The sequence below is a fragment of the Chroicocephalus ridibundus genome, chromosome 2 (genome assembly GCF_963924245.1).
Source record: "Chroicocephalus ridibundus chromosome 2, bChrRid1.1, whole genome shotgun sequence".
Lineage (NCBI taxonomy): Eukaryota > Metazoa > Chordata > Aves > Charadriiformes > Laridae > Chroicocephalus > Chroicocephalus ridibundus.
The window spans coordinates 85,522,135-85,548,001 of NC_086285.1; the positions used below are offsets into that span (position 1 = coordinate 85,522,135).

A 25,867-nucleotide genomic window follows, 5' to 3' on the forward strand; every position below is an offset into this window, starting at 1 on the left:
AAAGGCTCCCCCAGCCTTTCTGCGGTCTTGGTAAGTCTCATGTGCGTACCCGTAGCTTGATAAAGATAAATCAATAGCTTTCTCTTCTGTGCATCAAGCAGAACAAAGCAAATGTGCCAACAGTCAGTTGTGGAGATAACTGTATGAGCTTTGTCTTTACCAAACCGTGAGCCCAAAGAAACCCCAATAAATTATCTAGAACAGAACATCTGACTTCATATTTGGTGAAGAAGGATTGCTTTTGTAGAAAAAACTTAATTGTATCAAAAGGAAGAAATCTTTGAGCTGCGTGCTTTACTAAGGTTCACTTCTGATTAGAAGTGTTTTTTCCAGCTACCATATGACTTTCATAGTAATAATGGGAACACACTTGTAATTTTCAGTTCCTTCCTTTCATGAGCTTGCACATAAGGAAGTCTGTCCTACTGTGACGTAGCTTGCTTGCTTGCTATACCAAAAAGGGATAATTTAATCTATTCCATAGCTTCTTATACAGGAGGGTACAAATTTCTTACTACAAGGGGATGAGAGAACAAAAAGGAGAAATTATCCCATACTTGTTTCAGTGTTTGTAATGATGGGAATAGAAATGCTTCTTTTAATGCATTATAATCAGGAAGTGAAAGGGATGAAAAATGAGACATCATTAGAATGATGTCGTGCTAATGGCCATGCATTGTTGAAGCCAAGTAAGAACATAAAGTGTACAAATACTGGAAAAACAAGAGTTTAAATAAACATGTCATTTCAGATATCTACTTGCAGCGCTGTTGAAAGATGTATCCTTTTAAGTGAGTCCTGCCCCAGATCGTCAGTAACGTCTGTATGGAGTCAGTCCTTAGTGTGTGTGGCTTGCAGTCAGAAGAATTCCTTGTTGGTTCGTGCCACAATCCCTATGAACGTCACTCATTAATCATAGCCGATAATGATCATGAAGTTGAAAAAAGGCAAAAATAGGAAACTTTAATGGCCTTATTTTGATCTAAACCACAGATTTTCTTTTGTTTATTTAAGGAACTCTGAAGAAACAGCCAGTTATCTTGATAGAAGGGCATCAGTATACATAAAACAAAGATACATAAACCAAAGGATTTCCGGAACTTACAGGGTCCGGTTCAGAATACCATAATGACCATAGTGTTTTAAGTCAAGCTATCTGACATATTTCATTCCTTCTGTGTTGACAAAGGACTTACTTCAAGGGTGCTCCTGCTTAACCTTTCTCGCACTGCCACTGTTCTTTAATTAAATGCATTCCCCCAGTGAAAAGGAGGAATAATGAATGCGTAAGTCAGACCTTGCATCACAGTCTAGGAACAGCAGCTAATTCCATTGAAGGTAAATTTAAAACAAAAAATAATACTCTTTGAATGTATTCACACTTCCCACAATCTGAGATATGGAAAAGAACCACAGTCAATAAAAACAAACGTGCTCGAGGTAGAAGTCAGATTCTGTCAAATTTTGGATTAGTGCCATAATACCGTAATATCAATTTTTCAACACCGTTGTGGCTCCTGTCATTTTAGTTCAATTTCAGAAGACAAGTCTTGTTCTAGAAGTGTACTAATACAATCCATTGTAGAAACCAGCACTGGGCTGAAAAACAAATAATCAGGTTCAGCAGATTATCAATATTCCTTTTTTCTGACTAGAGAATCATTAGCCTAAATAAGCTGAGAAACTGTTACAGAATGCTTTTCTAGCAATTGTGTAATTCACCATACACAGTCATGACACTGTGTAGTTTGCATAAGAAAGCCTGTTACTACCACCATCAGTTAAAAAACAAACAAACAAACAAAAACCACAAGAAACTTTGTACTGTATAAAATCCTACAAATTATAAATGTGAAAAAATTTAACTTTGTCAGGTCAGTAACAGAAGACATATATAAACACACACACACACGTGTATATATATTATGTATATATATATGTAATATATATAAACACACACATATATTCATGCCAGAAACCCAATTTGTATACATTTATATATGCAAAAGTAGGATGTCTAAATCTGGAAGTTTGACTACATTTGTCTGTAGAAAGGATATTTAGTTTAAGGAAAAATCTGTAGAAAAACAAACAGACTGAGAACCAGTTGTAAGAAAGTAAAAGCTAAGGTGTTCTGAGAATACATCAGGCAGAGAGCACACTTACAAAGATGAGAGTCCTGCCAAAATCCATTAGTGTTGTCCTGAGTAAAGCGTGAGAGACTCAAAGTTTAAATGGGAAAGTCTTTTTGAGAAAGGGGGCACTTCGGTTCAACGGAGAACTCTGCTTACAGGGAGTTCCAGAGTTGGGAAGAAACTGAAATGAGGCATTATGCTTTTTTTTTTTTTGTCTCAATGTATAAATTTATTGCATTAAGTAGAGAAACATTTGTTTTGGATCCACTTAGGCTTTCTGTGCGTATAGTAGTAGTGCAAAGTCACCACCTCTCCCTGCACACACAGCGTGAGAAGCAGCTTTGCTCCCATGGCTGTTTGTGCTCATTAGCACACCTCTGTGCAGAGACTAACATGTCCTGTATCTCAGGTGGGTAGATTAGCACTTTTATGCCTATGCAGCTTTCAGCCCTGTGGTGGCTCATAGCATATAGGAGAGCGTCCAGAATTAGCGTCAAACCATTTAGTCTGTGTTTTCTGTTTAATCTGTTTTGCCTGTGCTTTCTCTCTAAGTGCAGTGTTTATCCCTACATATGTGCCTCGTTCCTCAGGCACCTCAGACTCTCTCGCTGTCAGCTCCAGGTACGTTTAGGCTGGGAAAGATAAGGAGAGGTGGCCTGTGGCAGGTGGGTTGTGGGAGTCTCTTTGGGAATGGAGACAGACAAAGATCCCCTCTCTGACAAATGCCTCATTAAAGTTGAGGAAAGAAATCATGCACTTCCATTAAGCCAAGAGCGAGTAAGGGTGTAGGGCCCTGTACAATGGTCTTCTGGTGTATTCACACAGTCACAGAATGATAGGGCTTGGAAGGGACCTCTGGAGATCATCTAGTCCAACCCCCTGCCAGAGCAGGGTCACCTAGAGCAGGTTACACAGGAACGCGTCCAGGTGGGTTTGGAATGTCTCCAGAGTTGGAGACTCCACCACCTCTCTGGGCAGCCTGTTCCAGTACTCTGCCACCCTCAAAGGAAAGAAGTTCCTCCTCATGTTTAGGTGGAACTTCCTATGCTCAAGTTTGTGTCCGTTACCTCTTGTCCTGTCCCCGGGCACCACTGAAAAGAGCCTGGCCCCATCCTCCTGACACCCACCCTTTAAGTATTTATAAGCATTGACAAGGTCCCCCCTCAGCCGTCTTTTTTCCAGACTGAAGAGACACAAATCCCTCAGCCTTTCTTTATAAGAGAGATGTTATAGTCCCCTAATCATCTTGGTAGCCCTTTGCTGCACCCTCTCCAGCAGTTCCCTGTCCTTCTTGAACAGGGGAGCCCAGAACTGGACACAGTTCTCCAGGTGCAGCCTCACCAAGGCAGAGTAGAGGGGGAGGATGACCTGCTGGCCACACTATTCTTTCCTTTTAAAAGAAGGATCAGGCAAAACCATGGATACTACTTCAAGTCCCATTAAGATATCATATGAAGATAAAAAGAGGGTAAAGTTCTTGCTAAAATGAGACCCTGGACTTGTATTCACTATTTCAGTTATAAGGGACTGATAATGGAACAGTAGATGTAAATGGATTCTTTTCTGATAAGGATAACTAATTTGAAGTGATAATTTGAAGTAAATCAGAAGATGCCTATGATTTTTTTTTTGTTTAGTGGATAGATCCAACTCAAGCTTATGTCAAATCTAAGATCAAAGTTTTTTAAAAAAAATTAGAAATATATTGGCCAAGGATAACACATTCTGAGCAATTATGTAAGACAAATTTAAGTAGTGATACCACTGGAAAAAGTAGGGGACTGAGGTATAAAGTTTTGCTTGTCTTTTTACCATTTTTTTCATTGAGTGCCTACAGGTTTTACATCAGAAAATGAGGTTTTTTCCTCAGGAAATAAAAGGTAGGAAGGTATATGCAAATGACGACAGCAGACAACTCTACTACTGAGTAACATGCTGGGTCATCTCTGCCCATCTACCCTTCCTTGAGAAATAAATGCTCTGACAAGTTTAAGTCTTTAAACAAAAGTCAGCATAGCATTCATAAATGCATAGGACAGAGCTAAAATGGTGAACAAGTAGATATCAATTATTAAACAATATCTGTGACTAAGAATTTCAGAGCTTTCATGGACCAAATTCAGTATGCTGGTAGGAGAATGGCACCATCTGGTGGATCTTCTCTTTGGAAAATTTCTAATGGAAATTACAATCATAATTTAGAGACTGTTCCTCTATCATAAAACAGAATATTTTTAAGAAGTGCTAAAAATTAAATAAGATAAGAAAAAAGGTAATAGTGACTAAGAATATAATTGTCACAATTGTCCATTGTGGAAGCTTACAGTTATTTCATGTACAATAAATGCCATGCAAATATTTAAGAGAACAAAGAGAATTACTCAGAAACTAAAACATTGTTAAGTGTTTACTTGAACTATCTGTTCAGAGCTATGAACAGCTGTTAAAGAAATGGTTCTGTAATTCTATGAAATAGAACTTCCTGAACACAATAATGGAGTACAGGAAATCAAAGTAATACATAATTATTTTTTTTTTTAAATTACTCTTTTGGAAATTTGGGGTTTTTTTTTGAATATTACTCTTTTGTAAATCTGGAAATTTACTCTTCCAGTTGAGCACAACTCAGCTGATTTGGGGACTTCTGTAGTAGTAATTTTTTATTTTCAAATATGATGACAGTCATCGCTAAATGCATGACAAGGTTACCAGTGTCACGGGGGCCTCAGGTAATCAGTCAGTAGCTCCCCTGCAGATAACGCTGGTGACCATATCCACAGGAATCTCTGAAGACAGCATATTCTGGCACATTCTGCCCATCATACCTGCCCTGCTACATTGCACTGCCTGTCACTTACCAGGTAACTGGATGAACTGGTCATACTCCCAGAGCTCAATTCTGTCTAAACAATGTGCAGTCCATATGATACCTTGCTGCTTCATGGTGGTCCATGAGAAGATAGTTTGGGAACCATTACTTTATGAAAATTAACATCCGTAGTATCTGCATTATACTGTAGAGGAAAAGATTCCAGAAGACTTTTCCAAAAATTCACGTTTATCCTAAATAAACAAATGGTATTCTAGGCAATGTGAAGGAATAAGTATAGCCAAGCAGGATTTTCCTTTGTGTGACCACAACCAGCAACTGACCTGTGCTTGTGATTTCAGTGAGAAAATACTTAGAATTACTTAAGGACAGTAATTTGCAGCTGCAAATTTCAGTCACTGGTGGGAACCCCAATAGTCCCAAGCATGTAACAGAAACATATTGAAAGCGACAAAGGAAAATTAATTAGACGTTTTTACATAATGGTCAAAGAGTGCATTCCCTCATTCAGTGCAGCCTTCAGATGCCTACTGAATTTTAAGAAAACCAGACTGTATTCTGCATTTTATTTAGCTGCAATAACAAAGAAATGAATGAGCCTGTTTTCTCCACTGTGTTCCTATAAATTTGTCCACGGCTAGCCCCCATTCACATGAATTATTATTAATTTCCTTTTTTCGCTTTCTATGATACAGAAAAGCATAGAGGCCCATAAAGTGAAATGAATAAATTAAAACCCAGACAATTAGAAGTGGCCTGACACCGCTTAGATTTCTCATTCAAATTCCATATTGTTTAGCTAGTTGTGAGCTACACTCATTTTTGCCAGCCTCTTGACATGAAGCCTGTTGTTGGCACTAGGTGCAGTGGGGACAGGAAAAAACTAGTTGTAGACCAGTGTCAATCGTTTGATACGCAGTGGATTTCCAGAAGACACAATCTCACTTTTATTCATCCCATAATTGATTAAAAAGACTGAAATGCATCAAAAAGAGTTATTTCAAATACCACTGTAAAAATTAAAAAGAAGGTGAAAAGACGAAAAGTAGGCTAATTGGAGTCAAAGGATAAAAAACGGCTGAGCAGCTGAATGTCAGCTGCATCCAGAAGCATGGCTTTCTGGGAAGGAGACAGACAGCAGGAGCTGCTTCAGGGATGTTTTATCAAGCTGGGATTGGGCAAGGTTTGGGAGTGGAAGTCCCAGAGGAGAAAGAGGCAAGTGGAAAAGGGAGATGGTTGCAGACAAACAGGCACATTAGGCAGGAGAAATGAGGAGGATAAGCAAATGTTGTAAGTAAACATGAGAGAGTGCAAATTAAATTGGCTGAATTTGGAGCAGAAACTCACTTTGCTCTGTGTGGCTCACCAGCTGGACTCTATGGGAATGGACATAGGGCAGTCAAAGATTTAGGCCTCTGGAACTTGCAAAAGTTAAGAGTCTTCTCAGCAGCCAAGGAGAAGACCTACCGTCTAGGTAAGGTATCATTGTTCTCTAAAGAGGAGAGAATACTTTTAGCAGCTGGATGGAAGATGTGGCGTTTTTATTGTTTTGGGTTTGGTTTTGGTATTACACAGTAACTTGTTCTATGACCAGAAGCCTCAATAGGTTTGAGATGAAAATTGAGAACTTACTGCATCCAGATGCTCAAAGTTTTAGCATCTCTTCCCACAGCTGCAAAGTGTATTTGCAAATGCACGTGGGGAAAGAATAACAAAAGAAGGAAAAAAAAAAGAACAAAGTTATTCTGCTGTATGAATAAGGCACTGTTCATCTGAACTACAGTATGATCCTGTGTAATATACAAAATGATCTCATTTGCCATAGGTCTCTAGTAGCTAGTAAAACAAAACTGAATGCTAAAAACAACTGCTGTTTTATGCCTGAGGCTTGTTACTAATTTTATCACACTGTTGAATAATTTGGATCTCATTTCAGGGATCAGTTAAGTTGACAAATGTGATTGTGGCTCTTGGGGAAGGAAATGATGTTAAAAATGTTTAGATTTAGGCCATAAATAGTAATTTATTAAAGGGGTTATTTTTTTGTCTCCTCTAGCATTTGTGATACTCTTACAGGTTGGGATACATTTGTAAAAACCTTTAACAGTGCCCTGAGTCAGTTTCAACAGAATTTACTACAAGAACCCTGACTACCATGTTTTTGGAAGTGCCAAGAATTGAAAAGCTGATCTAGTAAGTTAGATAAATGATTCCCATGGAAAGAAAACACACATAAATTCTTCTTTAATGCTTCAGAATCTAAAGATATTTTTAAAAAATGTTACTTCTCAAAGGCATACCACTTTGCAAAAGGGACCAAAATATATTGAAATTGGATTTCTTTTATACATTAATAATGAGATGTATCTGTGGCAGGTAGCAGGAGGTTTTATATTTGAAGAGTTCCCAGGGAGTTCAATCACATATTTTGGATACAGAATGCATTGTCTGCATAGTTAATGATTTGAAGAAAAAGATGGTTGTAGAATCATGCAAGCAATATTTCAAGTCAGTATATCCACGAGAAAGGCTGCTCAAAATCAGGCGATAGCTCACAAGATCAAGTTTGAAAATTTTAATACCATTTCTTTGGATATTAACATGACAGGAAACATCTGGGTTTACCTAGAGGGATCAAGCTAGTTGGATTTAAAATTTCAAAACAACAGGGATATATAAATGTATGGTCCTTCACTATCCAAGGTAATGAGAGCTTTGTTGCTAATTTTGGGATGAACAGGGTCTCACGCTTTCCAAACAGGGCTTTACAACGGGAAGTGCAGAACAGCATGAGCTGAAATATCCTTAATTGGGAAAAAGATGAGGTGTATAATTACATTTTACCAGGAGATACACTCTTCGATTGGCTATGAGAACAGTTTTCTTTGCCAGTCATGGCTAAAAGAAGGAGTTTTGAAAGTGGAGGTCTGGGCTTTTCATTTACCTCTGACACCCAGGGAGGAATGGCATATACGTGAATACAGTCTTTAATATCACCTAGGAGCCTAGGACTGCTGGCTAACTCTTCACCAGATCTGGCATAATTCCAGTTTGAAGTTTAGCAGCCGCCACCCACTCAGTCAATAACACAGACTATCTCATGAGGATTCAGGCATTTATTTTTAGATACAGGATGAACGAAGATTTAGTTCATAAACAGCCAGTGTCTGTGTTTTAGGGGGGTGGGCAGGTACATTAACTTCTAGAGTGCTGAGATTGAAATCTCAAGTGCCTGAAGTTAAATCGTAAAACTTCAGCACCTACAATTAGGACACACCGATGAAAACAATACTAATTTTAAAAAAGAGCAAGCTTAGAGTTTCTTCATCACATTTCTTACTTGCCATGGTACTAGTTTATGCTGGAATCACAGCGCTGCCTTGAATCTCTCTTAAGAGATGAAAACTGAGTCACAAAGGACAAGAGTGTTACTAAAGGCTTTTTTGTGTTAGTGAAGAGTTCATTCACTTAAAAACTCAATCCCAGATATCTTGAAACTGTTTGCCAGGAGCGGTCCACATGCTGGAGGGAGGTCTTATTCCACCTATTGTAGGGAAATGGCCGTCTTTCAGGCTCACGGGTTAATATTGTTCCACGTTGCTGAAAACCCTTAGATTTTCAGTCATCAGGAGTGCTCATAGAGAAGAAACTGAGAAGGAGAAAATGAAAGAAAGAGTGACACTGCATGAGAGTCAGGAAGCTGTAACCTTGTGAATAATTAAATAAATGAAATGTAAAAGCTTGTAAGCAGTCACACGTATGAAATTTCCAGAAAGGTGAGCAGTACAGATTTGAACTTCCTCAGACTAAGAAAGGTAGCTGAATTGAGAATTCTGGCAGCGTACATGAGTGTCTCTCCACCTCTCATGCCATCTTGGAAACAAAGGCTTTCTTGTTCTTGCCTGTTTACTGTGCTCGAAACTGAAATGTTTTGCATGTATTGGAATGCCTGAAATTAGCTTAAAATCATGGGTTTGCTTGAGGGTTTTTTTGTTTGTTCCAAAAGCCACACTTTATCTTTCAGTTTCTAACAAGGCAAACAAACAAAAAGAAAATCAGGTGTTTGCACAGCCGTAAGTTACGAGGTGCCTTCTAAAACTTCATAAACTTTGGTCCGAAATAAGCAATATTTTGCAATTCTGTCAGCTCTTGAGATTGTCATTTGACTGCTTCTTGACTGTAGTCCATAGTTCTTTCAAAAGTATGACTTCAAGGAATTCGAAGAACACAATATGCTGCTTTATGTGTCTTAGATTAGGATAGTCTGGTGTTCTTCCCAGTGATACATTTCCACATTATGTATATTATTATGTCATCACCATCGATATAATAGAAGACCTCTCTATTATCACCACACTGGAGAGCATCAAAAATCATCACGCATTGAACTGTCTTAGAACAGCATCTACCACTGTAAGTGTGAAGGCTCATGTTTCCATTTTATCACGAAAAATATAAGAAATAGTGAAATACTTCATTAAAAAACCAGTCTGGTATAGAAGTAAGAACAGGACAAGATCTCCCTGTTCCAGTCTTCTGCTTCAGTTACTGTCTTTCCTGATGTTGAGAAAAACTCTGCCTGCTATATCTTGAAACAGAGACGTGCTTAGTAAGGTAGAAAAGAGCGAAAAGCACGTTTCTGTGACCTTTTGGCAAAGGGCGTCCTCCTAGTTGTGCCTGGGAAGTGCATTCCTCCACTGAAACACTGAGATTTTCTTTGGCTCACTGGGCATTTCTTAAGAAAACTGGTTGTAAGTCCGTAGTCTGGCAGCACACAGTCCAGAGATTTGCCTGCTGTGAAGGACACTTGAGGTTTTTTTTTTTTTAAATACTGTTTTGTCAAAGCATTATACTGATCCAAATTATGAAGTAAATACAAAATTGGATTTACTGTTCAGATCAATAACAAATCAGAGTGGTACACTAGCAGGTTGTAATATGATTTTATAAAAAAAAGATAGAATGCAGACACATGAAAAGAAGGGAGCTGTCACACTAATATAAGATATTTGAGACAGGAGAGTCATGCTCACAGCTAATCTTAAGTGGCTATATTTAAAACTTCCGTATGTTTAATATGACCTTGTGGTTTGAATTTCCTTTCTCTCCCAATCACTAAAATATTCTATTTTCAGTGCTATGAAATTTACAAAATATGTATCGTAGTATTACCATAAAATTTTCTGTCTTCAGCTGAAACTTTATAGATTTTTGCTAATTAAGTTGCAACTCTTCCTTATGTGACCTAATAATGATACCTATGTATTGTTATGGTATTACGTAAAGGCTCTGAAAAGGATTAGAGAAGCGTTTACACCTGATGCTGTACAAAGAAAGAGTGCTACCTGTGTCGTAACAGACAGCAGTATGATGGAATAGGAACTGATCTGTGTGGTGAAACAGAGAGTGCTGAGAACTTTAGCATCCAGAGTACGATCTGCTCTCATGGTTTCAAATAAACTGTCATCTGGCCTCTTGGACTGAGCACCTACCTGTTAACATATGTGTTGCATCAAGTGCATAGCTACAGCATACCTTCCAGCTTAACTTCACCCCAAAATAATCCGCTTTGCACACTTAAAAGACTGCTTCACATGTTAACCAGTAAGTGGGATCAATTGGAAGATTTGCTTCAGAAGTGCACTCCTGACCAAAATTAAAGTGCTAACACAGAGGCACTTCTGTCATAGCCACGTGTGCAAGGACACAGTAGTACTCCGAGGGGAGGGTTATCTGTTTACACAGTGCATGGAATCGCAAAGCTAGGGTTAGAAGGGATCCCAAATTCACTTAATGCATTTACATGGGGATCAGCCACATATACGTCATTCCTAATGAATGTCTAGTCTGTTCTTAAGAACTTCCAAAGACAGTGACACTACAATCCCTCTAGTAAAATAATAAAATAAAATTAATTCTGTGCTTTGTTTGAAGCCTGACCATCTTAACCTGAATGCCTGCACTGATTTCTGTTGCCAGCTACTTCTTCCACCTCTCTCAGGAGTTTCTGCTGCAAGAATGATTCAGCTGCTTGTGCAAAGTCCAGTAAACTGCTATGAATTATTAAGGAAATCTGAAGTTTACCTTGTTTGTACCTTTATAAGTGGCTGGGACATTCCTACAACAGGAATGGGATTTCTGAGAGGGAACAGAAAGCCTGGCTGAGAAAAGTCACCGCAGTCGGTCCTGTGCAAGCTGCCTCTGTTGATACATCAAAAACCTCTGTCTCCCTTGCTGTATGTTCGGTTCATTACTCCTTACCCTGTTCTTGTACAAAGGGAAATTCGTTCATTAGCTTTATTTTAGGAAGGCCCAACTATTGTGGTAAAAGGTAAGAGATGATTGGAAAGGATACAAGGGCCAGGGTTTAAACCAATGACTGCTAGGAATCGGACCAGGACTTACACAGGGCCATGTTATCTTGAATGTTTTCAAATAATGGATTTCTTCCGCCTTTTTTATGAAATACTGTTTGGGATGGAGGCTGAGCCTGTTGTCACGTGGAGTAACAATGCCTCTTACCGTTTTTCTTATTCTTGCAAATGAGTTTGGACGAGGGGAACCTTTTGTGGGCCTGAGGACATCCATGCTGTTCCACCTTCTGAAGCCCATATAGTCAGACCCCTGTTATGGGTATGTTGGGTTACTGTCCCCTATCACTGCTGAAAGTTAGTGTAGTTGGATGTTGATCTAGGAAGCTGTGTAGAATAGCACAGAAATTATGAATTAAATCACTGAATTGATCAGACGACATTTTAAAATTTAATGCAAATGTATAGAGTAAAATCCTATGGATTTTCAGTGCTTTCATCTTGAAGTATCAGGAAAGTCTTCAAAGCAATATTCTGATTATATAATTAAAGAAAAATCAACACCTTTCACAGAATATCACATTGCATACTAGATTGTGTAGAAGTCACTGTTGTGTTCTGAGGTTATTTTTGCATGTTTTTCTGTCTCTGTCTAATCCAACTTTGTACTTAGGAGATTTGTAGATTTTAAATAAGAGAAAAGATCTAAAGTTAAATACAAAGAACATGAAGGAAAAAAATGTTCATGAAGACTGCTCTGCATCCTTCTTGAAAGATTTACCCACAACGCTTTAAGTAGGTAGAAAAAGATGTGATGCAGGCAAAACAAACTTTAAAAGAGCTCAGTCATCAACCTGTCCAAATCTCTTTTTCTTGAAAGGTCACCAGATTAGTATGAAATTTGGTTACCAAAATTTGATCCTAAGTGCATGACTATTAAAATATAACTGACCAAGAGGTCCTGATAGACTTCGTTCTGTCGTGCAAAACTAAAAAGATTTTTTTCACCAAATTCTGATGTAGAAATTAACTTTATTCAGGTAAAGATGCCTGGGTGAGCATAGAATTAAATTATTTCTAACCAGGGCCAACATCTGGTGAAAATAAATGAAACAAACTAGCCTCCATATACCATCCGAACATCTACTGAGAATCAAAACAAAGTCCTTTCAACTGACATTCAGTATGAATGACGTTTATTTCACACTAATTTTTTCTTATGTCCTATGTAAAGCTCAAGTTTTCTTATTACTACATTCTGAATAAATCATTTGACATTTGAAGAAATGATGTGTGAAACTCCAGCTCATGAAAACTTCAAACAGTAAAGTAATGGAAATACACTATGACATGTTTTCTCCTTGGTGCGATGTCCACCACATTTGGCATACTTTTTTTGGGGGTGGGAGGGGTGCGGTGTCACAATTCCAAGACCTTTGCCACACCTTAAGAATCTCCAGGAGCTCTTCCACAAGAAAAGTGAATGTCTTAAAAGTGATTGCTTAAAGTTCTTTTCCTGATACTCTTTCATCTGGCCGTAGAAGGATGGAATGTTGTTGAGAGGCGTGCAGCTGATACTGGCAAATGCTGGACAGCTAAACATCGTGACAACCGTCAAGTTACGTTAGCATTCAAAAGCGAGGAATCAATTCCAGTATATCACTTACCTCATTCAAACCGAGCTTAATACTTAGCCTTTTCTTGCCTTTTCTTTGAACGCTTGCATCTGAAAAACGTTTTAATCATACCGAACCACTTTACAGATTAATAATTGAATAGCAGCTCTTTGTGCTCTTTTTCTGGGGTTCACTCTTTCTCCTCAAACCCTTAAGATTTCGGTGCATCTATTATTTCACAATTCCATTGAAGAAAATATTTACTTCCTAGAGCACATCTATTTTCATACAATGTTTTTGGCAAAGTCCTCTGGTTCAAACATAGCATTTGATATCAGAAAGGTTCTTTCTTCTAATACAGCTTATACCACCTCTCTGCAAAACATAAACTAAACCAAAAAAAGCATGCTTTTATCAGCAGAGACATCTGCCGTAAGAGTTTTTGCCAGCATAGGTATCGTGATTAGAGGGTGTACTGTTTATTTTTATCTCCCACATCCTAGCCATGATGGGTATACTGGCAAAATTAAGTCCCTATTGAGTCATGGCCTGAAAAGTTATCAAGTTGTCAAGATGATAAAAGCAAAATTCAAGGCTAAGTTTTTCTATTTGCTAAATTTCATATGTGTGAGAGGACCTTCTGTCACATTGGTAAGAGGAAAACAATCCACAGACTTGAAAGCAAAAAAGAAAAATCACTCTCGAGAGATGTATTTTTCAAACTAAGCTTAGTATTTGCTAATTGGTTCTTGTGCTGCTCTCCTTGTGCGTTATTTCCAGCAGTTGCTTTACCAGGCTACTCCTTTATGTGCATATTGGGTATAGACTATTAGCTGCTATTTCAGGCTATTCATTTTCTTCAGAAGTGCAACCTCTGTAAACATCATTACAGCCTTGGGACTGTGTAAGCAGCTGGATGTCTTTATAAATAAATAAATAGCCTAAATTAATAAAAATAAATACATTAAATAAATATTCAGTGCTAACAGAGTCATTATTAGCTTAGTCAGATTGTGTGCCCTTAGTGGCTTAACTCTGGTCGACCCCAACAGATGAGGGTAGGAAAAAAAGGAAAAAGAAAATAATTGCTTTTCTGATTTCCAAGCTAAATAATTATCTAAAAGCCCACAGCTGTAGGTTTCCCCTGTTTGCCCTCATCATCCATGAGGGAGACAGGGATGGCCAGGAGTAAGGGACCTATAAATTAATTTGCAAGAAAGACTTTGAGAGATAAAGACATTGCGGGCAATGAAATGCGCCGACTCTTTCTAAAACTTAAGTTCTGCTTTATGAAGCATTTAGAGCATAAGGAAGAAGAAACAAGAAAATCTTTCTCCTTCACAATGCCATGTCTTCCAATTTGCCGGGAAAAAACCCTCAACACTTAAAGCACTGTTTTCCAAATGAAATCAGAGTGGTTATGTAGTTCAGCTTAAGAAAGCCAGCTTCCATACTACCTGGAGTGTTGCCACTGTAAATCAAATGTTATCCTGGAGATAGCAGAAATACGTTTGATTATGCACTAAATGCTGAGACTTGCAACAGCTGCTTTTAGCTACCAGCACAGCAAAAGTATTAGCAAAAAGCTGCCATTCTTCATCAATTACAACAGGGAATGGCAGTATTGCTTTGGTGGACATAGCTGCTTCTGACAGCTGAGAGAAAAATATATATGTTCTGTGTGATGTCTGGAATGCAAAACAGGAGAAAAGTGTGCTTCCCCGATTGTGGCTAGTATTCAAGATATTGATGGAGCCAGCAAGCTTGTGTTATTATGAGGGCTGCACAGCCATGAATATATAAACTGGAAACTGGCTTTTCCAAGTAAAATATGCCTTCCTCACATTACTTTAGTGGGAGTCAGCTTCAGGAGTATATCTTCAAAACGTATTATTGGTAATTCCTTCTATAAAAGATAAGCCCCAAAAGGGCAATGTCAGCATCTCTCCTTACAGATGCGCATGTTCTCCCAGTACTGGAGCTTTGCCAAAACTGCCAGTGGCAGGTCAGGGGGGTATTTATTGAGACAGGGAATCTCCTGATCTGAATTGCAATGTAGTGCCAAGTTGCCAAGGTGCTATTCTGGGAATTGTTTAGGAAGAATATTGTGCAAAGTAGTGAGTTTCTATGCCAGCAGGTATGCTCATGCTTCCTCCCACCCATATAAAAAAGGTTTGCACAATCGTCTGATTTCTGTCAAAAGTACCACGCGCCAACAACTCCCAGCAGAGTGACAAAACCACAAAACCATACATGTGGTAGGGAAGAGGTTGTACAGCAAGATGATGACAGCTCTTCTGACTCTACAGGAAAACCATGCTGGGTTAAAAAAAAAAAAAAAGAAAAGAAAAAGAACGTTTATGGCAGAAGATCTGCTATTTGATCTTTACTCACCATGAATAGATGCAACTACCTTGATAGTCCATTACAAAAAGTAAATTCTGTGAAAATTCAGATATGTTGTCTCTTACTTATTTCCTTCTAACAAAAGACAGGAAAAAAAGTGAACAAGATAAATGGTAAAATCACAGCCCTGGACTTCAAAAGAGGAGACTTGAGCTTGTTCAGGAATTTTCTTGGCAGAATCCCATAGGAGCATCCAAAGAGGCTGTGGGATCTCTGACACTGGAGATAATAAAAATTTGGCTGGACAAGAGCCTGAGTGACCTCCTCTGACTGAACCTCTGATCTGTGCGGAGCGGAGAGAGGCTCCAGCGAGAGCCTGTGGAACACTTACAACATGCTGAAGTCCTGCTCTCACTTGCCGTATCTCTTCCCTTCTCAATTACCCTCAAACCTTACTGCTCCCATCCAGCCCCCTCTTGCCTCTTCAAAACCTCAAAGCAGTTTCCCCTCACTTTCTGTGGAAAATAATGCACTGTCATTACTTACCTGGATTTTGGCATTTATTAAAAGACTTAATGGGATTTGCAGGCCAAGTGAAAGCTGACGTTAGTGAGAAAAGACTTGACATATTTCCACCTCCATTTTAATTTGTCTTTGCAATTCTATTGACCATAAATTATTTTTGCAGGAATAACGTCTAAGTAAGTATGTTGTCCTCTTCTCCTGGCCTTGAATCCTCTCATTTTCTTCTACAGTAAAACAACCGATTTATCTAGTCTCAGTTGAATTTTGTGAATTCTTGGTCATGCCCTTTAGTTTAACGAATTAAACATACAAAAGATTCCCTGCTTGGTTATTTTAGAAGCCAACAGCAGCTCCACAGCCAGCAAGATATACCACCTACACTTTGGTGATGGCAAAACTTATTTCCAAGCTGAAAGAGTACAAAAGGTCAATATTTTAGTCTTTTGCAATAAAAAGCCAGGAGGGGGAAATGAATAAATTAAATGTTTTGTTTTGAAATTGGGGATGGTCTGAACTTCGGCGTCATTATTGTAACAAATTTTGGCTGTTCATTCATAAGGAATTTGAAATATCAGACTGGGTGTATTAGAAAATTTTGACATTTCTTTCTAATACTTTTTGTATGGGAAGAGATTCAAACAATACTGCTCTTCTTTAAGAGATTCTTTTGTTTTTGACAAAGTAGCATTTGTACTAACGAAAGACTGTCAAAAAAAATGCAGATAGTTCTAGAAGTCAAATCCTTATTTCACAAACATTCTCACTATGGTATAAACTCAGGCTTCCTATAGTTCCCTCCAGTCATTCTAATATAAACTATGAGGCTTTTTTAGTGCCATTTCAGTCAGTTTGATCAATGAGTTAGAAATCTTGGGCCCCATTCTATTTGCAGTTATTGCTGGATTGCCTGTGGACTTCAGTCAGAGTAAAATTCAGGCCAGTATGCTTGCTGTGATTAAAATAACTATTTACAATATGTTAGTCCTCAGTATCGTCTGTATTATTTTAAAGAAAATATAATCTTCATTAAAATTCCATACCATTTCCTTGAGCCATGTGAATGGTTTAGCATTATTTTCCTTTTCTTTCTAAAACATAAATAACTACTTAAGCAGTTCCATTCTTCTGCATTTTATAATGCCTTACATCAAATATTTGTTGATTGCACATGAAAAATTAAAAATATAAGTCTCTTTAAATGCTGAATATCTTATACGGTGTTTCCAAACAATAAAAAATACTGTATTTTTTTGTTCATTTGATTACTCCATGTAGTAATGTAAGTACATATTTTAATTAAAATGTCACAAGCTATAGTGAATGTGATCCTCCATCACCACCTTTGTGCATTAAAGATTTACAGCTGTATTATTGCCTGCAAAAAAATAATTAGATTTTAGAGTCTGCTTTTAAAAGTATATTGGTTTTATGCTTTGCAATAAAATAAAAAGCTTGTTAGATGCAATGGTCAATGCTTGATAATACTGAAAGGATGAGAAACCAATTTCAGAAAACCTGTTTAGAACATTAGGTATGTATTTGAGTTAGTAAATGACTTGAGGCACATTAAAATAACATGCCTGACCTCTCATAGAAATATCTGTTTGTCGTAAGAGATCTGACAGATGAATTAACACGGTTGAAACTGCTATGACTGTGAAATAGATTATTTTTTATATTCAGTGCCGGCTATTTATCAGGCTAAAACATGACTTTGAATGTCTGCCTTAATAAAAGTTCATTTATAAATCAGTATTTCTTCTTTCTTTTTTGTAATAAGGTTGAATTACCTGGAGCATGTACTAAGAATATCTAAGAATTCATCTGTGCAGGGATCGTCAGGCACCTAGCTCCATGGCAGAACTTTCAGGCAGGCTAATGGACGCTGTCTGCTTCCTTCACCTTGCAACATCACATTTTTGCATGAGAGCTTAGACATAGATATGGATTGAGCTGTGGTGTTTCATGTGGCTAGCTGTGCATCACTGGTACATGCAAACCAGCGCTACCAGGTTCACTGTGCCTAGCCCCTGGCTACCAAGGGATCTACAGAGAGATCTGGACGGGCTGGATCTATGGGACAAGCCTAATTGTATGAAGTTCAACAAGGCCAAGTGTCAGGTCCTGCACTTGGCTCACAATAACCCCATGCAATACTACAGGCTTGAGGAAGAGTGGCTGGAGAGCTGCCTGGCAGAAAAGGATCTGGGGGTATTGGTTGACAGCCAGATGAATATGAGCCAGCAGCGCGCCCGGGTGGCCAAGGCGGCCAACAGCCTCCTGGCTTGTGTCAGAAATAGTGTGGCCAGCAGGACTAGGGAAGTGATTGTCCCACTGTACTCAGCGCTGGTGAGGCTGCCACTTGAATACTGTGTGCAGTTTTGGGCCCCTCACTACAGAAAAGACATTGAGGTGCTGGAGCATGTCCAAGGAGGAGCAACAAAGCTGGTGAAGGGTCTAGAGCACGTGTCTTATGAAGAGCAGCCGAGGGAACTGGGGTCTTTTGGCTTGGAGATAAGGAGGCTGAGGGGAGACCTTATGGCTCCCTACAACTACCTGAAAGGAGGTTGTAGCAAGGTCAGGGTCAGTCTCTTCTCCCAAGTAGTAGGCGACAGGACAAGAGGAAATGGTCTCAGGTTGTTCCAGGGGAGGTTTAGTTTGGATATTGGCAAAAATTTCTTCACTGAATGTCAAGCATTGGAACAGGCTGCCCATGGAAGTAATTGAGTCGCCATCCATGGAGATATTTAAAAGACGTGGAGATGTAGTGCTGAGGGACATGGTTTAGTAGTAACTTGGCAGTGCTAGGTTAACGTTTGGACTTGATGATTTTAAAGGTCTCTTCCAACCATAATAATTCTATGATTTTATGATTCTAAAGTGAACTCCAGGTGCCTGGTATGAGTGTAGATGCCTACATGGTAGAAGTCTAATAATAGGTGACATGAACACCACTAGAGGTATTGCCGTGAAAGCACTCGTTCTGGCTCAGACTCTTTCAGCAAATCTTTGTTTTGGTTGGAGGAAGATACTGCTGGTGGTGTAGCAGTAGCTGCTTGCTGGTCATAGTAGTTTTGGAAAGAAGGGGAGATGGGCACTGCTCTGTAAAAAGGATATTGATTGGTTTTAAGCTGCTGTTGCTAGGCCTTAGGGAACAAATGATGGAATAGGGAATGAGCTCTAAAATCCATTCTCAGCCACTGTAGATTTGCTTTGAATATGCAAAACCAGATAAACACGGTTACTGGTGTATCTGTTGTTTCAGCCTCCTGAGAGAATGTATGGATTAAATTTATGAAAAATTACCAGCTTTGCTAATTAAAAATCCCCCCACTAACACATTCAATACCTCACATGCCAACATCTTAAATATATGTGAATACTTACATCATAAAAAGAAAAAATAGGTTTCTTGAATATTTAATTGACCATTTCTTACCTAATGCTGTCGGAACTTAAGAGAAACTGATGAATGTACTGAGTGAGTAGTTCTTGATTTGTGTTAGTTTAGTATACTTTGTAAAGTTTCTCCTATACTGAAGTGCTACCAGTCTACGCATTCAGTCATAAATCATAGAATCATAGAATGGTTTGGGTTGGGAGGGACCAGGGTTGGAAGGATCATTTAGTTTCAACTCTGTTGCCATGGATAGGGGCAGCTTCCACTCGACCCGTTTGCTCAAAGCTCCATCCAACCTGGCCTTGAACACTTCCAGGGAAGCGTCATCCACAACTTCTCTGGGCAACCCGTTCTGTTGTCTCACCACCCTCACAGTAAAGAATTACTTACATCTTACTTACATCTAATCTAAATCTACCCTTTTTCAGTTTAAAACAGTTACCCCTATCATATCACTACACTCCCTGATAAAAAGTCCCACCCCATCTTTCCTGCAGGCCCCCTATAAGTACTGGGAGGCTGTACTATAAAGGCTCCCTGGAACCTTCTCTTCTTTAGGCTATACAACCTCGACTCTCTCAGCCCGTCCTCATAGAAGTGCTCCAGCCCTCTGATCATCTTCGTGGCCCTCCTCTGGACCTGCTCGAGCAGGTCCATGTCTTTCTGATGCTGGAGGCCCCACAGCTGAACACAATACTCCAGGTGGGGTTCCTCAAGAGTCAAGTACAGGGGGAGAATCACCTCCCTTAATCTGCTCGTCACTCTTCTTTTGATGCAGACCAGGATATGATTGGCTTTTTGGCTGCGAGCACACTTTGACTGGTCATATTCATCCAACAATACCCCCAAGTCCTTCTACACAGGTCTACTCTCAGTTGACTTATCTCCCAGTCCGTACTAATATTGGTGACTGGCGCTACCCAGGTTCAGGACCTGGCACTTGGCCTTGTTGAACTTCATGAGGTTCGCGTGGGACCTGCCAAGGTTTCTCTGGATGGCATCCCTTCCCTCCAGCATGTCAACTGCACTAAGCAGCTTGGTGTCATTGGCAAACTTCTGGAGGGTGCACTCCATCCCACTGTCCATGTCCCCGACAAAGATGTTAAATAATACTGGTGCCAATGTGGATCCCTTAGAGCACCACTTGTCTCCACCTGGACATTGAGTCATTCACTGGAACTCTTTGAGTGTGACCATCCAGCCAATACGTTATCCACCAAGTGGTCCACCTGTCAAATCCATATCTCCGCATTTTAGGGACAAGGATGTTTTGTGGGACAGTATCAAAATCAATTATAATTTTGGATTTGGGGTGTTTTTTCCTGTTTTATTTCACCCGGAGGAAATACATTTATGAATTCCACTAATTCAGTGTCATGCTGATCTGTCTTATTCATTCCATATGACTTTTTCTTCTGGGTTATCTTTTATTGCAGATCTGAATAGAACTTAAATACTCTACCATGTGCATAAAAAGGTAGGCATAATGAGATAAAATATAAATAATGCAGATCATCTTTCCTTATTGTTCTCTTTTATAACAACAATAATGAAATGTCATTTAACCATAAGGAGTCAAAATTTATTCTAGGTATTAATTTGATAGAGTAAAATAGTAAACAAATGAGTTGGTATTTTATCAATAATTCTACAAATAAAAGAATAAATCACACTGTTCATATGAAGGTAAAAATTTCTTAAAGTATATGTAAGTTTTCCATAAGAAAAAGACCGTAGCATTTTTTGCACAAACTTTACCAGAGCTAAATCTGCCTTCTGAATATGACCTAGCATAGCAAACTATCATATCTTAGTCCTCTTCAAAGTAAACTGTAATTATTTTTTCCTGAACTTAGCTTCTAAGGATTAAAAGAAAAGCTATGATAGTGATAAATACAGGTGCAGAATTGTAACTGAAATGGATAGAAAATAAGTATTACTATTTAACAGCTCGAATACTTAAGAGGCACAATGCTTTCTTCTTAAATAATTTCCTTAAAATTTAATAACATGTGTGATTAATTTTGTCTCATTGCAGCTTCATTTTATCAGTTAATATTAATTTCAAATCTCAAGATTAGTACAATATTAGGTTTAAGGAATCTTTTTTTAAAGAGCTGGCATATAGACTTATGCGTTGTTTTCAATTTGCAAGTGAGGTGCAGTGAAGCAAAATTCATGAAGATGACACTTCCTAAAGTACTGCAAAAGTATTGAATAGGTAACATGAGATTTTCCTCACTGCCTGACTTTCGGAGCCTTTTAAATATCCACATTTGTTGTCCAAAGTTAGTCAACGTGAACAGTCAGTAGTAAAATATGTGATTCACCCTCTTGAGGTGATGACCAGTGCTCAGTGTGACAGGTCTGCTGTTTCTATCAGATAGCATCAAGTAGTAGAGAGGTCTTCTCTAAGGTGTTTGCAAGTTCTCTGTTGGTAACCTGTGAGAAAACGGGGGGTGTGGCTAGCCTTCCAGAATGTACAAAGAACCTTAACTTTCTCAAAGAACCTTAACTTTCTGCATTTGTCTTTGTAAATATTGGTCTGCCTGTCCTGTTCTTTTATGGAGAATGTTGCTCCCTTCAAGGTGCAAAGCAAAGGTGTTGGTAACATGATGACAAAATTTTGTCAGTTCTTACTCAGAAGACAAACTAAAATCAGCTCCCTGAAGTAGAAACCACTGTGGCATCAGAAACAAGAGCCCTGGCCCAAGGGGAGACTTGGGAATGTGTAACAGCACTGTCTTTTTGTTGGGAAAAGTGCAGGATATTATCTTAAACCAATCCCAAAGCAGTGCATTTGTCAGCCAAAGCTCTCAGTCAACCAGTTCCAGCACAGACCTCAGCATCTGGGAATCTGGTGCTTTCTGCCACCACCTCAGAGGGGAGCAAAACCCACCAGCCAAAGGTCAGAACACAGTGAACGACTAAACAATTTGGTAGGAAGGAAAGGAGGAGGGAAATATATTAAAAGGTAGCATTTCTTTTCAGTGGAAAAAGTAGACTGAATTTTTTAGGTTGGAAAGATAGTGAGATACTGTAACAATAAAGGAAGACAGCTGTGTTTATATGAGGAAGGGAGGTTGTACTGTACATGACATGAACATGACATGTTTTGTCAATGTAATTGTTCCAGAAGGAACAGGTCCAAAGGTGGCACATACAGCGAACTTCTGTTTTTCGAGGAAAGAGGGGAAAAATTTCAAAGCCACCGTTTCCTTCTCCATCTTGGTCACAGAAGTAGAACTGTTATTGCTGTGGATCCCTGAATTTCTGGAGCAGAGGACAGGGCTGAAAGTGGGTGATCCTATTACAAAGATACTCCTTATGGACAGGAGCAGAGGAAAGCCATCAAATGCTCTACAGGTATTAGATAGCTTCTGTATGTCGTTCCAGCAGGAAAAGGTATCCCTCCAGCTGGGCTTGTCTGAGCTATTTAATGTACAGTCGGTTATGGTTATCTGTTATGTAAAGAAAGGCACAAATGTTTTAGTAGGCACTGCTTCCACAGTTGTTATATGAACCTGGACTTTGGTGTTCTCTAACACGTATCATTCCTCGCCTTTCACATCCAGAATATCAAAAGAGTTGCCTTAGGCTTTTAGTTAACTGAATCCATCTCAACAGTTTATTTTCATTAATTTATTCATTTATAATCTTTCATTTCTTTTGGAAGTGGATTTTAATGAAACTTGCCCAAAGCTTAAAAACACGATCAGCCTATTGACTTTAAAAAGTGATTGTTAGTCAAATTACACTTACATTTCTGTGTCTTCTTCAGGAGATAGAAAGAATATCTCTTGGAATACCTTTTCATTCTCTATTGTTCAAGAAATAACTGTAACAGCAGCAGTCTTGTATGACCAGCCACCGTGCAGCAAGTATTTTTACAACGTTAATTCCAAACCCTTCAGCACCACTGTCAGTCCTTACCTGGAGAGATTGTTGGGGGGGGTGGGGACTGGAAAAAAAAATAATTCTCCAAACAGCTACCTTTGCTATGAGTTACTTTCCTGTCTAAGTCGTAGGACCTTTCACATGGAGCATCTCTCAGTGAGGCACTCCCAGAAATAAACTTCGACAAGTCCATTAAGGTTAATTTTAAATTGTGAACATCCTTTGAAACTTGCCAGTTTTCATTACAGAAAAGTAGTGGTCTTGAAGCGCTTGCAGTATTCCACGGATCTAGTTGAAAAAATGTAAGATGACCTCCAAATGCAGAACATTTCTTAAAAAAAAATGGTGGGGATAACCCTCTTCCCTGTGCTGTTTCTCGTATAGGTTGTCTTAACCCTCACTCACTCCACATCAGCATTGCAGACCCCAACATTCATTTGCACAGAAAATTGTAGGAAACTATTAATTCTTCAAAGCTGATGGGAGAGCCTAAATATGTGGCCATTTATTTTGCTGAAGACTATAGTTTGAACACTACTTGCATCATGGGGCAGTGGGGAAATGCAGATAAATTGCTTAGTAACCAGCAGGAGGGACAAGACATTTCTGCAAGACTACTGCCATTTGCAGTGTGTTTTCTGTCTTCATGTGCATTTCTTTCGCTCCATGGCATGGGTCCCCTTTAAGTTGGAGTATAAAGTAAACTGCACTAGGTCTGGTCTATAATCATGAATGAAAATAGAATATCAAGGGGAGTTTCTTCCTCCATGGTACTTTTGTTTCTTAATTAGCTCTATTGGAAAGGGACGAAGACTGAAGTCTGGATTTTGAAGACAACTGGCTCAACCAAACACCTCATTTCATTCTACAATGGGAATGTGAGTTCCACCTTTAGGACACTGCAGTATAGTATTTTCAGGTACTTAGAGACTGGTTCACTGGCAGATTCAGGACTTGCTTGACCAGAGACTTGTTTTAAAGGCAACTCACATATTTTACTTCCACAGTTGTCAACCTTTTCACACAAGACTGTGAGGCATACTCCTTTTTCAAAATCCGGTATTGCGCTTCTTCAGGCCTCCATCCTACATGTGTTGGGCAAAAACTTATTGTAATTAGTGCATGCATCATAAACTGTTTATAAATATCTTCTGATTCTGGACTGCTTCCCCTTTCCTTCCCATGATGCCTCAGCTGTTACCTAGATGGATCTGAAGAATTGACAGTTTTATTCTCGCCTTGTTTCCAGTGGAACAAGAATTACAACCGAATCCAGTAACAACAGGACTAACGTGTCTGAAATATCCCTGATCACTGCTCTATACTGAAAATGTGATTACCTGTGTTTCTTTGCAGGTGCATATGTGCTTCAAGTAAAGGCAACGGATGCTGATGATCCCACTTACGGAAACAGTGCTAGAGTGGTTTACAGCATTCTTCAGGGGCAACCGTATTTCTCCATTGATCCAAAGACAGGTAAATAGTTTATCAGCAGCAGTGGGAGAATTAAACTTTGGATTTCGATTCAGGTGGGCAATATCGATGAATAAATATGGACTGGGCTGATATGTCCAAAAGCTAGTAGAGTAACTTTGCACATGATATAGTTTTGAGTATGACTAGTTTTTGGATGAATTACAATCTGTTGTAGAAAAAAAAGGAAACATGCTCCTCCAGTGAGTCCTGGAATATCTAAAACATACATTGAGAAATTATTTTTTTATGCTTTATCTGCTACATGCATTCTATGTTTCGGGGGTTTTTTCCTGGTGATTTGATGATTTGTTTTTGTACCCTGGGTCTACATTCTTTTTTCTCAGCATTTTTAATTGTTGAACTTACAGTCAGAAATTTTCTAGCAATGACTGTTTTGCTATATAGAGCTAATTTGAGACTGTGGAACAGCTAATCATCTCCTGCCCTCCTCTTTTCCTGGGGTTTGTCTGGGGTTACTGGATGTGTGAATGGAAAAGGATAATACGTTTAAAGAGACTGAAGTATTTGGGAGGTTGGTAGACATGTTAACTAGATATCTGGTCCTATATTTCTAAATGTCATTCTTGTTTTTATATTCAGTAATTCACTTAAGGAGCCAATAACCTGCATGGTGAATGCCATGCATTGTGTCATCCTGAATGTGTTACAGGGATAGTTGTCCATATGTTCCTTTCAGCAAATAGTTTCTCCTTCCAGTGAAGCTGTACATGATGTCAGACTGTGTGTTAAAGAGCCTTTATCCCTGATGATCAGTAGTTTGGCGGTGAGAACCTCATAAGGCTGTTAGTGCACTATCTCCAATGGGCGCATTCCTTTGTCACGTGCTCTATTTAGCAGATAGTCTTGCAATTCGCAGGGAGCAACTTTACTTTTCAAACTAAAATGGGACTTCTTCAAGTGTCTGTGGGAAAAAAAAGTACTTACCTTTATACGTATTTCTTTATTTCAGTCTTGTAAAGAACGAGTAGGAATTCAATGGCGAGAAAAACATTTACTGAAGCCACAATTAGAGTTCTAGTACAAGTTTGACAAGAAAAAAAAATAGTTATTAGTACTTGAAGAGGTATTTTTCCCGTGGCACTTTGAGTTGCTGTATCATATGCTCTCACCTATTACTCAGTAATGAGTAGTGAGTGGACCACAGGTGATGGCCTGCACCCTGCTAGCCCTGGAACATCATACAAACCCAGTGTTTACACATCTGTCTATTAATATCTTTAATGAGTTAGTCAGATGGACCTTGGTGGTAAAAGAATGGACACGTCTGCAAAGGAAGATTTCGTGAAACAGCTCTCCCGGCATAACTTAAA

At 38.9% G+C, this 25,867-nt stretch overlaps 1 protein-coding gene across 3 annotated transcripts in view; it reads left to right on the forward strand.

Moving 5' to 3' along the window:
• CDH12 (cadherin 12) overlaps nucleotides 1-25,867 on the forward strand; it is a 573,557-nt gene that overhangs the window by 472,410 nt on the left and 75,280 nt on the right. For 2 of the 3 annotated variants that reach the window (XM_063326103.1, XM_063326104.1), the window contains one exon: nucleotides 24,417-24,536. In XM_063326103.1, coding sequence (XP_063182173.1) covers nucleotides 24,417-24,536 — 120 coding nt within the window. Of the gene's footprint in view, nucleotides 1-6,386; nucleotides 6,440-24,416; nucleotides 24,537-25,867 lie in introns of those variants that run through there. The other variant, XM_063326106.1, reaches the window with a different exon arrangement.